The sequence below is a fragment of the Camelus dromedarius genome, chromosome 4 (genome assembly GCF_036321535.1).
Source record: "Camelus dromedarius isolate mCamDro1 chromosome 4, mCamDro1.pat, whole genome shotgun sequence".
Classification (NCBI taxonomy): domain Eukaryota; kingdom Metazoa; phylum Chordata; class Mammalia; order Artiodactyla; family Camelidae; genus Camelus; species Camelus dromedarius.
This window is the reverse complement of record NC_087439.1, coordinates 32546502-32562022: the sequence shown is the minus strand read 5'-3', so window position 1 is coordinate 32562022 and position 15521 is coordinate 32546502. Positions and strand designations below refer to the sequence as shown.

The following is a 15521-nucleotide window of genomic DNA, read 5'->3' as shown; positions in this document are numbered from 1 at the left end:
AAAATGAAAGTTTACATATTTTCTATTGTAAACAACTTGATACCTGGAATCTCTTGTTTTAAAAATTCTAAACTTTAAAATTTTGTCAGTATTATTATTTACCTATTATGGTCCATTTAGAGTGGGAGCAAACTTATAGCAAAATACCTTCTAGATAGATCATTATGTTAAATGGAAGGCAATGCAAATATTAAAAAGTTTTACAAATAAAAAGAATAATACATAAATAATAAATTCTGAATGAGGATAAACATTCCAAGTTTAGAAGCAATAAAAAAATCCTTCCTCAGTCAATAGCTTCCTGAATACATAGCACACGCTAGCTTTGCTGATGGTAGCAATTCACTGGATAATTTTTTTGCACAGGGTCAGAGACCAACCTCGGGAAAATGCTTTAGCCTGTTTTTCGTTCCACAGTGAATTCTGGGAGACACTCTTCTTTCTCTCTCTTAGACAATTAATTCATTCTTTTAAAAAAACAGGTTTGTTGAGATATTTACTGTGTACAATCTGATGTGTTTGGACATATGCACTATGTTGTCCGGCAGACACCTAGAACTTACTGGTTTGGCATAACTGAAACTTCGTGCCTATTGAACAACTCATTTTCCCCATCCCCCAGCCTCTGGCAACCACTATGGCATTTTCTGCTTCTCTGAGTCGATTTTAGACACCCTGTATAAATGGAATCATATAGTATTTGTCTTTCTGTGACTGGCTTATTTCACTTAGTCGAGGTGGGTTTTATGTATAATGGGGTTGGCTTAACTTTGTACATCACAGAAATTCACTTTATTTCACTTCACTTTCATCTCTGCTAAGGTTTTATGGATGACCAAGGGAAGGACAGCATACGTTTGTTTGCTGGTGTGAAGGGACCATCTACCTCTACCATCCACTATTCACATTCTTTTCCAAGATCAGCCAGGCAACTTCCAAGAAGGATGTGAAAGGTCTCCTGGGCTGGGTTATTTCTAAACGTTTTCTAGTGGATGGCTATGGATGATCTATATAATCTGAGACTCAGAACAGCTTTCTTGTACCTGGTACCTAGTGAGAAAGAGAAGACACGCTCAAAATGCTGGCTATGCTGGGGCTGATATTGGATATAAAATGTAGATGCCGTGTTTTATTAGGGAAACTATTAATTTTATGATAGCAATGCTAGACTGTTCATAAGATGAAAAACCCATGGAAGAGTCTGCAACATTTTCACATCCCAGTTTGATGCCTTGGCAGATGTTATGGGAACACCTGCAAGATCATTAAAGCAAAGCCAGGTCGAAGTGTACATCCCCAGTGAGCCACCTGCCAAAAGCTATTGTGCTAGTCTTGTTTGACCCTGTGTCCCCATATAGGTCTAATGTGAAAGAACTTTCTCTGATGTAATAAATCTGTGCTTTCCCCTTAAAAAAAAAAAAAAAAAAAAAAACAATGAAAGAAACACAGGTGAAAATCTTGATGCATTTATGTATGTGAGAAAATTCTATGTACCCAAAAAGAATATAGTCCCATTTAAAAGGCAAATGAATGGGGAAAACATTTGTAAATATGTCATATATAAGGTTAATATATTTGATGAAGAAGACTTATTATAAATCAATAAATCAATATTAATGACAAAATGTCAAATGAGAAAGACAAAGGACCTGATCCTGATTATAAAGACTATACAAATTAGGATACACAGTTCTGTGACACACATGTAGAAACACTGTCCTCCATAAAGATAAATATGCAAATTCAAATAAGGTACCATTTTTTCCTTATCAAACTTGCAAAGGTAACTTTTAAAAATCATACTTGGTGTTCAAGAACAGCATTTCCTAAGGGCACTTGCTAAGAATACAAATTTAGGGGGTCCATCCCAGATCCACCAAAGCAGAATCCCAGCAGATGGACCTAGAAAGCAAGTTAGGGAAATTCCAATTCAATTGGCTTATAGTAGGACCTGGGAATTGGTCATGTCCCAGCCCAGTCCTAGGTGATCTTAAGATAAGGCAAGTTTGAAAACATTGCTCTAAGCAGCGATTTTCTGCCATAGCTGGTCTATTCAATCACCTGAGAGATTTTAAGAAATACAGACACTTGAGTCCTACACTCAGAAATTCTGACTTAAACCTTGTGGGTTCGATTTGGACGTCAGCAATTTTAAAAAGCTCTTTAGGTGATTCCAAAACACGGCTGAAGTTGAAAACATACTCTCTAGAGTGAGAAAATGACATGATAAAATGGGTATCTGTATGCTTTTCGAATGGGAGTGAGGATGTGTACTACCCTTTTTACAAACAATATGGCTGTTTGCTTTTTATTAAAAATAATATCGTTTTCACTAAAAATTGCAGTTGTGTTAATTTATCCTATCAGTATCATCTAAATATAGAACCATTAATGAGCAGAAATTTTCTCTATGTGTAACTGATTCAGTAACAATATTTGAGAAGACCACAACTGCCATGCTATGGAGTAATGTTTAATAAAAGATGTATGTTCAATAATGAAGTGCTATACACTCATTAAAAATGTGCATGTAATAGGTTTTAATGTTATGGAAAAATGAAGGATTAAGAGGACAAAGGAAGGAATAAATTGTATTTACTGCACAGTCAAGACTAAGTTAAAATGAGCACGGCAAAAAGACAGGAAGAAAATACTCTGAATTTCTAAGGGTGCTGATCTTTGAGCTAAGGGGAAATGTAATGACTTCTGGGGGTTATTTTCTAACTTTTCTGAATTTCAGGAATTTATATAGTATTTACATTAGATCTCATTAAAATGTGTAGAATTATTATTGTTATACACAACATAAAATTTACCATTTTAACAATTTTCAAGTGTACAAGTCAGCGCCATTAAGTACATTCACCTTGTTGTACAAGCATCACCCCCATTTATGTCCAGAATTTTTTTGTCTTCTCCAACTGAAACTTTGTATGCCTTAAACAATGACTCCCCGTTACCTCCTGCCCCTAGCCTCTGGTAACCAGTATTCTACTTTCTGTCTCTATGAATGACTATTCTAGGTATTTAACTGAAATGTAATCATACAATGTTTGTCTTTCTGTGTCTGGTTCATTTCACTTCGCACAATGCCTTCAAGATTTATCCATGTTATAGCATGTATCAGAATTGTATTGCTTTTTAAGGCTGCATAATAGTCCACTGTATTATTTCCACACAGTCCACATTTCATTTCTCCTTTCAACCACTGATTGACATTTGGGTTGTCTCCACCTTTTGGCTATTGTGAATCATGCTGCTATGAAAACTGGTGTACAAATACCTATTCAAGTGCCTGCCTTCAGTTTTGGGGGGACTATACCTAAAAATCAAACTGCTCGATCATATGGCAAGTCTATGTTTAATTTTTTGAGGAACCATCATACTATTTTCCACAGAGGCTGCACCATTTTACACTCCCATCAGCAATTAACAAGGGTTCTAATTTCTCCACATCCTTGCAATTTTTTTCTTAACAAGGTCAATCACTTCATATGGCAATCTTTCCAAAATATATCATTCACTTCCCAGCCTTCTTAAAAAGATAATATTGAACAAAATTTAGCCTTTAAAAAATGAGCTATATAATTCATGTCCCCTCAGGCGTTATTGAAATATACTTTTACTTGAAAACTGTTTTATTTAATAACCATTCTCAGTTATTTCCGTTGATTAGATCAGTCCTTTCACATTCCTGTGAAATATCATCCCCATTTCACAGATGAGTAAATGAGGCACATACAGAGGTAAAGATCACACAGCGAGTAAGTGAAGGTAGGGGGATTCAAAGTCCACGTCTTTACACATTTTGCTAGACTTCTAACCATCTAAGAATGCTTGTGTCTACATTCAATGTCTCCAAACTGATACTGTATACTCTTGGAAAATTTGTGTATGCTGTTTAATGTTTTACTTTGTTTTTCCTTTTAGTTGTTACTGTTACTACTTGTGGTTGTAAAAGCACCTACCTCCAGCCATTTTCTCCTCTCCAGCCCACATGTTGACACTGATGTCCTGTCATCAAGAAAAAGAGATAAAGATAAGAGTTTACACTGTGTGAGAAGTGTAGATTTGAGAGAACTTGAGGGATCAATCTCAGGATAAAAATATATGAGTTTAGTTATTTGGCTTTCATATATCTATCTTGGTAGTTCAAGGACCTATTTTGCTTATTTCTGGCTTTCCTTCTTGTGTTCTAGGTACTGAATCTGCCCTTATGCAGCATGAATATGAGTGCTTACTCTTACTCCTACTTACATTGTGTAATATAATGAAATTTATTTTTAAAAAGCTTGTCCCAAAGTAATAAATATCCTTTCTATGTCTGATATTCTCTTATTTAAAATTGTCTACTTACTAGTTTCATGATACACACAAAGAAAATCAAGGAAAAGAGTTTTGATATTAAAACTGTCTGGTCCTACATCAAGACCATTCAAACTATAGATTTAGTGACTATTCATCAGCAATGGCCATCAGTATCAGCCTGGAATATCTTTATAGAATTTATTATATGCCATAGACATGTTTTCTGGAAAGAACAGACAAATGTTTCTTTCCTTGTGTAACATGTATATTGTGAAATGTTGACCATTTAACTTTTTGAAATCAAATATCCTTTCCAATAAATTAGGAGAGGTCACTAGTTAAACAAATAAAACAATGAGTCCTTGTATGTATCACAATCTTTTTATTTGAAGTGAATTATCAGTATGTTATTTCATTTCACATCACTATGTTTTTCTAGAAATTAAGTCTTTCTATATCAATCTTTCTTAAAGAATAGTTTCCCACATCTCTAAGATTTTTCAAGAAAATAGGTGAATAACAGGAGTAAAGCTGAGAGGAAAATGTTCACTCAAAATGCAAAGAAAAGATAAAATACTTCTGTAAAAAACTGTAGCTGTCCATATCCCTTTAAATCCAGTTTTGTATTACCAGTTTTGTAGTTGATTTCCATCTAAATACTCTAAGAAATTTTATTCAACAAAATCAAGCAGGGGTGGCGGGGGAGGAGGGGATAAGGAACCAAAACCACATTCCCAGACATCTGAACTAGCTGATAGGAATAGCCATGATCTTATTCACAACTCTGTGGCTGTTAGTAGTTAAAGCTGGGAGAAAATAAAGTCAGAGTGCTACCTTATTTCTTTTAAGAACGTCCTCCTCAAATCTAGAGGTGTCACAATATAAAACCTCACTGGACTTCAAAATTTGATCATTTTAACACTCATTTCCGATTAAAACAGTAATACTGTTAATATCAATAAAAACATTCAAATTCTGAAATGATTCAATTAACATTTTTAGGAAATCTGTATAACTGGACCTTACAAATGTACTATAACTCTATTTGTTTTTGTCACATAAAGAAGGGGCTATTCTCTCTCTATTCATCTGTACCCAACTTCTACTAAACACACAGTCCTGGGCACAGTTATATCCCTGGGGGTCAACCTCTCTTCTCCACCTTTTCCTTTTCTAGATTCCTACTACTTACCTCTACCATTCATTTCAGTAATGTTTTATATTATCATAAATTCTTCTACATTTTTTCACATATGCATTATGTTCTACTGTTAAGTATCACCCATATTAACTATGATAGGTTGATTGTATAATGAGATTTTTTTAAAGTTTTTTTTCCAATCAATTGATAGTTGAGTCTTCTTGTTCAAAGAAGAAATTGTTGGGAGTGGAGCATTCTTCAAGGAAGTTATAACCTTGGGAAACTAGAGCAATAAACCAGGTGAACTGTGGATGAGGCCTGGAAGCCTGGGTCTTCAGCTATTAAACACCCCTCCAAAGTAAAAATAGCTGTTTAGAAGGATCTTAAACTTACTGAAGCTGATATACAATCATCCTCAAACTGAAAACTCTTCACTAAAAGATAGTTCATTTTATTTTATGGTGGTCACGAAGTAGTACAAAAACATTTAAAGAAACCTCTAACATGGAATAAATAATGTTTGGTGAGACAAAGATCAGAGGGGTTAATAAGCAAACATAGTGGAATTGAGAACAGAGTTGAAAATGGCAAGACAGCTACTTTGTATAGAAATTTAGTAAACGTATTCTATCAAAAGTTTGGACTGGGCCTCAAGTTACTGGTTTCCAACTGCCACAATTAGAAGAAAAAAAAGAAGGGGGTGGGGTAGAGAGGAAGGAGGAGAGAAGGGGAAGCCTTTTTTTTTTAAGTGAAGTATTCTTCTAGAACTCAAGAAACGGTCTGACAGATCTGTAACATGTCACTGAAGCCAGAAGCATAATCATAATGAACTGGAGCTCCAATCAGGCCCCTAAAACGCCTGTAGCTTTGTTTAAAATGACTACGGTGAAATAAACCCTTTTACGGAAAGCGGGGAGGGCTTCCAGCAGTTGGCCAGTGTTCTAGGTGATGGATGCTGATGAGCAATTCCCTTAAACAACTGATTTACTGCCAACAGAGACAAACATTGGAAGCACATCCAAAAACTCATTTGCAATAAAGATGACAAGGATGGCCGCTCTGTTCACCTTCCCCTCTCCTACCGGATTGGTGACCCTGTTCCTGCAACCACCCCACACAAAGGCCACAGTAGGACCCCTCCTTTCCCTAACCCCCTTTTCTTTTCCTCAAAAGTCACGATGTCTTAATGTCTTACGATCGCTTCCTCTCTCCCTTTCTTCCTTTCGTCTTTCCCTCCTTCCCTCCCTCCTAGCTTTTCTTTCTTCCTAAAATCACTGCTTTTTAAAAACACACCCCTACCCCACTAGAAATCCTTCGCAAGCGAGATAAAGTCAGGCACAGGCGGCGGGCCCGTGCATTTGCAAGCGCCATCTGGCACCTCCGATTCTTCGCCACTTCACACTTCCCGGAGGTGAGAGAGGCGGGAGGCAAAGGACATGGAGAGCCGGTGTGACCCAGTTTTTCTGAAACTTTCAGCTGGTCGCCAACCTTCCCACACCCAAACTCTTCAATCATCCATCAAGTCAGAAAAGTATAGTGACCTCTGCCTCGCCTTTGGAGTTGGAAAAGCGGACAAACAAGAGAAGCAAGACGAGGAGGTTCGTCCCTTTCTTCCCCCACCGCCCAAGGCTGCCGGCGCAGAGCGGCGGCGCTGCCGGAAGGGGCCGCTGTTCGCTTAGAGCGGCCGCCCCGCCGCCGCCGCCGCCGCCGCCGCCGCCGCCGCCGTCCGCACCTCCCACGGCCCCACTGGCCCAGCCCCGCCAAGTTCCAACAGCCCCCAGTCGAGCAAGCGCCGGAACGAGCACCGCCCGGGCAGGAGCAGACGGCGCAGAACAGCCAGGCTGCGGCGCGCGTCGGAAAGACTCCCGGGAAATTCCCACGGCCCTGGGACTTTGGAGAGAGCAAGCAGCCTCTGCGCGCTCAAGTCTGCAAGTGCGCGCTCAGCCCCGCACCTGTTTCTTCCGCGCCACAGCCTTCCCACCCCTCGAACCCGCGCCTCCCCGGGCGCCCGCCCGCTCCCGCGATGAATCCGGTGCTGGGCAACCAGACCGATGTGGTGGGCCTGTTCCTGGCCAACAGCAGCGAGGCGCTGGAGCGCGCGGTGCGCTGCTGCACCCAGGCGTCCGTGGTGACCGACGACGGCTTCGCGGAGGGGGGCCCGGACGAGCGCAGCCTGTACATCATGCGCGTGGTGCAGATCGCCGTCATGTGCGTGCTCTCGCTCACCGTGGTCTTCGGCATCTTCTTTCTTGGCTGCAACCTCCTCATCAAGTCTGAGGGCATGATCAACTTCCTGGTGAAGGACCGGAGACCGTCTAAAGAGGTGGAGGCGGTGATCGTGGGGCCCTACTGACAGGCCCCCGGCGCCGCGGCAGCCGCCCCACGCCTCCCCACTTCGCCAGCCCGGCCGCGCCCCCTCACCATCCGAGACTGGGCGAAGCAGACCTGTCGGAGTCAGTTACTTCTCTCGACTTCTGCCTTTCGGAATGAAGCAACCCGTTTCTCGCTCGCCCTCTTAAAGTCCCCAGGCCTGGCTGTAGGAAGAGAGAGCCCTAACCCCGGACTCAGCAGCAAGTGGCAAGAAGGCGATTAGGGCACAGAACTTTGGAAGCTGCCGCTAGCGCGGGATGCTGGGAGACCTACCCGGCCAAGGCCCTTTTCCACCCACAGGTGGGCCAAGCTCTGGGGGCAGGTGGAGAGGGCGGGCAGGGGAGAGACCGGCGGCACTGCCTGCCTGGTGACCGGAAAAGTGAGCCGCGTATACTTCACTCAACGGAACTAATGGGAAAACGCAAATCTGTGTTGGATTCGCGCGGGTTCCCTCCCGCTTCTCCCAGCCCTGGCGGGAGAGACGATAAATACCTTTGGTTGATTGTAACTAGCCCTTTTAAAGGATTTTGTGTTTCTTTGCTTGAATACAAATAATTTGATGTCTTTTACTGCCCTAGTGGCCTGTTTGCCTGCCCGAGGGTTAGAGTTTTGTTATCGGGAGAAAGGGTGGGGGAGGGGAGCCTGCGAATGTGAACAAGGCGAGTTGTTTCTTTTATTTCATTTCCTACTGGGTCTTTGGTGGGGGGCTGGCACTCCAGCTGGCCCCGGGACAAAGGCTTTAAATAGAACTCATAGCTCGTGACTGCACGGTTTACGCCACAAAAGTGCTCTTGACATTTCGTGACACCGTTTGGACTCCCCCCTCCCCTTTATTTAACACCTCCTTAATAAATGCAACGTTTCAGTGTTTTGTTCCTGGCCTCCTGGTGATCATTCTGGGCTCCCGACCGACCAAAGGGAACGGGCGACGGTGAGGAGTCGGGTTACCGGCCGGGGGTGGAATTCTCTTTGGAGAGCTGCGATTCAACTCGTGGATTCCACGCAGGGACAAGGGTGGGGGCGAGACGGAGAGGCCTAGGGACTAGTGAGACATGGCCAAGCCTCAGGCACAGGAGCCATCCTGGAGGCAGCATCCTTTGTTTTCCCTTACAGTTAATATTTTATATTTCACTTAGGCTCAGCTCTCTGAGCCAGGCGAGACGACAGGAGGCCCCTGCGGGAAGATTACACTTCCGTGCAGGGTTCCGGCGGGAACACAAGGTTACATCGCTAATGAAAGGAAGAGACGGCTTGGCCAGCCTTCAGGGAGGGCGTCTTTCCCCCTGACCAGCGTCAGCAAGACGGCGTCAGGATGCTGATCCAAAAAAAAAAAAACCGAGAAAAAGTAGCTGCTGCTGAAGTACATAGTGACGCTAATTCTCCCTGGGGTAAACCTTTGTTAATAAAACATGACATGCATTGTCTTTGTCACATTACGTTTAGCGAAAGGGCCAGATTAAAAGAGAAACCCGGCTTGCTGTTTAATTTAGAGTAATTAGCCCCAGGCCAGGCAAAAAGGTTCAGAGGAGTTAGCCAAGGTCCTGAATGTCGGAAATGAGCGTTACAACCTAAACTGGAAAGTTAGGCCGTGGTGGAGCTACAAATGGTCGTGGGGCTCAGAAATTGAAGGGGATTTGGAAAGAAGAGCCTGGAAAACGATGAATGTGAAAATAACCCAAAGGATACAATAGCTTCAAGCTAAAACTTGACAAGAGGTTTTGAGCAGTTTATTTTTACACCTGGGGCAGTATCCTAAATATTTTCAAGAATATAAAGAATCCTCTACTATGCCATAGAAATTAAAGACTTCACGGTAGCAGATATAAAATGGACTAAAATTAAAAAACAACAAAATGTCCTACTTAATTGGGAAGAGGCACAACTGGTATAAACAATGTCAGTGACTCAAGGGTTGGGATCAAAGGGTTGAGTGACCTTTGACATCCTATCCACTATAAAGTGTCTATTTCACTCCCAAAGTAACTCCGGTCAAGAATTACGACCTGGGATGGTTTTTTGATTGCTAATAGATACCAGGCTTGGGGGGAAGAAGGATTTTTGAAGTTTTGCCTTTTGTTCCTGTATTGTCAGTAGGTAAGGGTTTGCTTGTGTGTTTCTATCTAAGAAGGGGGGGCAGGGTCAAAGTGTAGTCAAGAGTGAGTCATGGAAGGCAGTTTACTTTTGCTAGTGGGTAAGATAGGAAATGGAGACTCCTTATTTTGTAGACAGTTTCTGTGGCACCAAGTTAATCTGCTGCCTCCATGTTTTAAAGGGAGAAACAAAGCACTCACTGACAAACCAGACATTTAAAATTAAACTCAGTTATTTCGTGGCTGCAGCATCTGCTGAGGGTCCCTTCTTCCCGCAGATTTGTCAGCCTACAGTGAACTCTGTGCTCTGGTGGAAATCGATTTGGGGTCAAAACCCAATCAGCTAGAGTTTGTAGGCATCTTGTATTGTGCTCTGCTGTGTGCAAAGTGCATGCTTATAGCAAGTTTCAGACACAGAAAGGTTTCAAACCTACATGTCAATTTGTACATGTTTGTGTAGAACAGAGGACTCCATGCAAAGGCAAAGAACTGAAAGTTGAGAGAGGGGTCTGCCTAAGCCCCCTGCTCCTCTCTCTTCTACTGATACTCTTTATCTCCACTATCACAATGATCCATCTCCATCCTTGTTCCGCTCAATAATTCACACCACTTTCCTCCTCCCTCACCTCAAAATCAAAATCTATGCTTTCTCCTTATCTCAACTATCCAGATTTATTCTCTTACCACCAGAAATTGTGATAGTCAGACAAACCAGAAGCTGCACAATGTAATCCTCAGGTAGAAAAGGTATGTGAACAGAGCCCTGTAATCCATGATCTATGCATTATAAGGAAATGCACATGATCTGAAAATATCATAGCCCTGGGACCATTTCCTGCCAGCAACTCTTCTCTACAGCCCTTAGATCCATTTGTTACTTAGAGAGATGCCAAGTGGTTCTGCTTTTATAGATGAGGCAACACGTGCAAGAAGCTTTTTACGCTCCCTATTCCCCAGTGGCCCACACGACGACCACTTTCTCGGTCCCACACCACTCCCTCTGCCTTTGACTCTCTTTTTCCCTAATCCTAACAAATGCATTAAATGAAATTTTTAATCCTTCCCAGAGTTTATGGAGCGTGATCCTTTCCCACAGATGTGCTACAAGGAAAGTGAGTTTTAAAGAATCACTCTCTGAATTTCATTTTTTTTTTTTTAATGTCAGTCTTCAGAGACTGGGAATTGAGAGAGAGAGAGATGCAGACAGGCAGATTTGATCATCCCACATGTAAGTCCACCATTTGGTCAGTAATTAGTGGGAAGTCCTGAGAGAGAGAGAGATGGCTTCCTGTAAAAGCTTGCTGGATCTGGCATGGTCCATGGGGAGGCATCTGATACTTCCTGAAACCCTTCTGGAAATGCAGCAGAAACAGGGAGAGGTTTTCGTGACAAGTGGAATAGCAGGGTTGTAACCTCTCTCAGGTTGTGCAGATAGCCACTGATGCCCCTGAGCCTAACTGGGTCACCTCTACATAGGTAGCTTAGCCGTTATTAATAAATACTATTTTTCTTAAGATTGTTATGAATTTTCCCACTTTCTCTGAAAATGTATCAAGGACTTGAGTGTTAAACACCTCGAGGGCTGCCTGAGGGAAATCTAAGCACACAGGTCACACTGTTGTGTTAAGTCTAAGATCATGTTTGTTTCTGATTTTCAAGTCACCCTGGCCTCTCACTGGATCCTGGGTCAGTCCTGTTACTATGTTTTCCTGCACTAATTCTGAGTGAGGGCACTGGACTATGATGTAGGAAAGTGTGGTTCTAGTCTCTAAGTAACTGAGTGGCATCAGCCCTAAAACTAGGAAGATGGATTCTGAAAGGACATTCCTATTCTATTATTCTGTTGAATTAATTGGTTTGGTATTTCCTTGTCTCTTAAGATGTTTCTTGGCTCACTTCAATAGGTATCTTAGAAATATATTTTGTTGTTCTTATCTTGGTCCCTCAGGTAGGACCCACTCACTCCCTTGGCCAAGGCCAAGTCAAGTGCTTCTCATCTCAGGATGTTATTCACAATAACCAAAGCAAAAATTTCAGACACCTAGGCAGGCCTGGGAAGACAGCAGTTTCTAAGCTGACAGATCACATGTCTTCTAACCAGTGCCTTAAATATCCCAGATCTCTGTTCTCACTAGATCAAGCAATGAAAGGAAAGACCAGTGAACTGGGCAGCAAATAATCAGCAAGTGATTCCTCTAGGTCCATATACATTTAGACTAATATGCATTGTTGTTTATAGAAACTTCATGGGTGTTTGAAGTCTAAATAACAGCCAATTTCTCTCCCCCCATTTTTTTCTCTGAGCTTCTGCAAGAGCACACAGCAGCTGTTCCACATGCAATTTAAAGCCTTCCTTAGCCCTGGCTTATTAGACTTGTCACTTTGGGGGCTGCGATGCCAAGAAAGGATTCCAGAGTTCAGTCCATTCTGTAAGACTCAAACTTAGTTTGAGAGCCTGTTGAAGAAATAAGTCTACAGCAATACCGCAAACAGGAATCAATAAATCTTTTATCCCCCTGCCAAATCCCATTTAGATACGTGCACAATAGCTTAAATGGGATATGTTTTAAAGTCTGCTCCAACAGTAGTAATTGTTTCCTACTGTCTGAATTTAAAGGCTCAATGGTTAACTGATTCCATGGCCAATCTTACTCTGTCCTCCTTCCCAGGTATTTTTGTGTTGTTTTAAATGCTTAAAGTGCTTGAAAGTCCAGGATTAGTTTTATAGCATCAGCTTAGATTTAAAAATCCTTGGAAAGTATAGTTCAGGAAAACATAAAGTATATAATATTATCAGCAAGAAGTATAGTGTTTCTGGTGATCATAATAGAATACTCTAAATTTATTATTTATATTTGAGAAATTCGGACTATATCAGAGGGGAGCTTCCACAAGGACTACTGTACCTACTGTAAGGATAACTAAATGCATTTTTAAATACTCCTCAATAAGCTTGCAAACAGTGGCTTACTTCTAACTCAAATAACAATACATTCTAAGTGAAAATAAACAAGTTGTATTTTCATTCATCTGACTGTTTATGTGTATTTTGAAGGGACAATAAATAGTTTTCTTTCCTGAATACATGTAAGCACTTGCTTGTTGAAATATTTTTGAGTGGGTAAATGCAGGGACAGAGTGATCAATACATAGAAGGTCAAGCCATCTGTGATAATGTTGGGACACAACTCTGCCCTGCCCCCCATTTTAAAACTGATTTCCATTCGATAGTAATATTTTCTGAACTCATAATCCAAACAGTTAGTGTTTGCCAAGCACACATGTATCTGTGGTATACTATACTTATTACTAAAAAAAAAAATGAGATGATTTCTGTTCATCTGAGCCATGAAACACAGGCACACGTAAGGGAAGGCATACAGTCTCCCAGAGTCAAATAATAAAGACATTGTCCCTATTTACTATTTCTGGAATTCACAGTGATATAAATATACATACTTAATTATGCTATAGCCTGTGTGCTGGCATGGCTTATTACAGGGAAAAAATGTTACAGTTTTTCTTATCAATATTTTTTGTTTGTTTGCCTTCCACCCTCACCAATTCCTTTCTCATTATGTACTCCTTCCCTCACCCAGATCTAAAGATATACTACCCTGAAAGAGTCATTGATTTTTATCAAACCAAGACTCCAGATGTCTGATTGCTTTGGGAAAAGAATCCCTCTGGGATCCAGAGTGTCTCTTTGGCTTTATTTATTTTCCTATAAATTGAGCAGGATCATACAGTTCATATTCTAAATAGTATTGATTGAGGCAGGCGCGCGTGCGCACACTCACATCCTCTGTGTTTCTCGGATTGTATACCAATGAAACACAGCCATTTCACTGCAGACTAAATGTAAGTATCACATACTCCCCAAGTCTTTGTTTTACACTATTCATTTGCTAACAATGAAACAATGCATAGGAAAAGTTGCAAGTAAATACTCCCAAAACGTTCAGTAGGTAAGACTGACAAGAGGTACCTGGAGTCTTATAATACATCTGTATCTTGAGATATATGTTTCAGTCTTCATCTAAGAATTAGAAGGGAAAAAAAGCTAAAACCCCAAGGGACAGAAAAGTCAAAGATTATATATTGTACAAGCTTGAAAATCTTTAAATGCTAAGCTAAATGGGAGGGGACCCTAAATTTGAAGAAGATCGATGAAAACAAAAAGAACCTATCAAGTTAGGTCTCTAGAAATTGACAAGCAGATTCTGAATTCTCAGAACGGGTGACTAGGAAATTTAAAGTTTGGAGGATTTTATACAAACATCAAAGATTACCGAGTAGAAGAGCTCAGCAGTGTGAGAAGAATGGGGAAGACTGTTCATTCCTTCTCCATTTCTGTCTTCTCTGCAGAGTACTGGACTAATTGCAAGCATCCTGTTAGCTTGCTCAATTTTCTTATATGCAGAGGTCAAAGAGGCCTTGCCAGATCTTCTTATCTTTATCATCAATAAATATGTATTATTTAGTATCCATTATGGCATGACTCTGCACTGGGTACTAACGTAGATCTTGGAAGTTGAGTGCAAAGTAACATGAGATTTAAAGGGGCCTCTGTGATTCCATACTGTCTTCTGCTTGATTTGTGCCCATGTGTCCTTGGAGATCCAGCTGTATGAGCCATACACACTTGTGACTTTTCCCCTTACAGATGAAACACACTCTGTCCTTTTCTATAATTGATTCCGGGACCTGACCTCCTCAGATTAATTTGACTTTTCCCTGTCTTTAGGGAGCATACAAAAGGCTCACTGTATGTTATATATTCAAGCACAGGATAAGCTTGAATGTGGAAAGCCTGAAGAAAGTGCTTAAAATGAATTTCTGGAGACTACCTATATTTTCCTATGAATTCAGGTCCAAAATGAGTGTTTCATTCATTGCCCCTACCAGGAATTCTCAGTCACTGAATAATTAACGAAAGGATCAAGTGTGAAATTCCCTCCCCTACATTCCACAGATGAGTTTTCTAAGAAAATGATTTCTCCTTGTTTTAAGTAACATAAATATCTTCTAAATTCATGAAATGTTCAAGCGAGAATGGGATGGATTAATTAAGACTCTTTGGGTCATAATCAACATAAACCCAATTCAACCTAATTAAAAAAAAAAACAAACTGAATTTACTGACTTGGGTGACTCCCATGTCCAAGCACACAGGTGCTTCAGCTGTATGAAAAGGTGATGTCTGATGTCATCCAGGTTCTTCCACGCTCTCCATCTTCCAGTAAAGCTCCTTCCACATGGCAGGAAAAAGAAAAGAAAAAAATAATTCCCATAGGTTCACCCTCACATCTTACCACATATACCAGCTTAACAACCATGGCAAAAAGAGGCTGTCTTTTCCTGGGCAAACTCAGGCCTGTCAGAGTCATGTATTCATCCCTGAAAAAAATCTATGACTGAGGTAGGTGCCAGGAGAAGTGTGTGTGCAGTCAATATCACCCACATGGTGCGAGGGGAGACAGCAAGGGGAAGCAGAGTCAGTTCAGCATCCACAAGCAGTCAAATCACAAGGCCATGGGTGCTCACCTGAGAAAGAGATTCCAGTATCAGAAGAAGCAACGGGGCTGCTGGATGGCCTGAAATGATTCTCA

The 15521-nt window shown here is 41.2% G+C and overlaps 1 protein-coding gene across 1 annotated transcript; it reads left to right on the top strand.

Moving 5' to 3' along the window:
* The first annotated feature begins 7219 nt into the window (after nt 1–7219).
* Nucleotides 7220–8691, top strand: RPRM (reprimo, TP53 dependent G2 arrest mediator homolog). Its single transcript, XM_010985619.3, has one exon. It carries the CDS (start codon nt 7473–7475, stop codon nt 7800–7802), a length of 330 nt encoding a protein of 109 aa, XP_010983921.1. The 5' UTR covers nt 7220–7472; the 3' UTR covers nt 7803–8691.
* Nucleotides 8692–15521: the final 6830 nt, after the last annotated feature.

What these genes read in the sequence shown, in the direction of transcription:
- RPRM (XM_010985619.3), top strand. Translation starts at nt 7,473, where the DNA reads ATGAATCCGGTGCTGGGCAACCAGACCGATGTGGTGGGCCTGTTCCTG.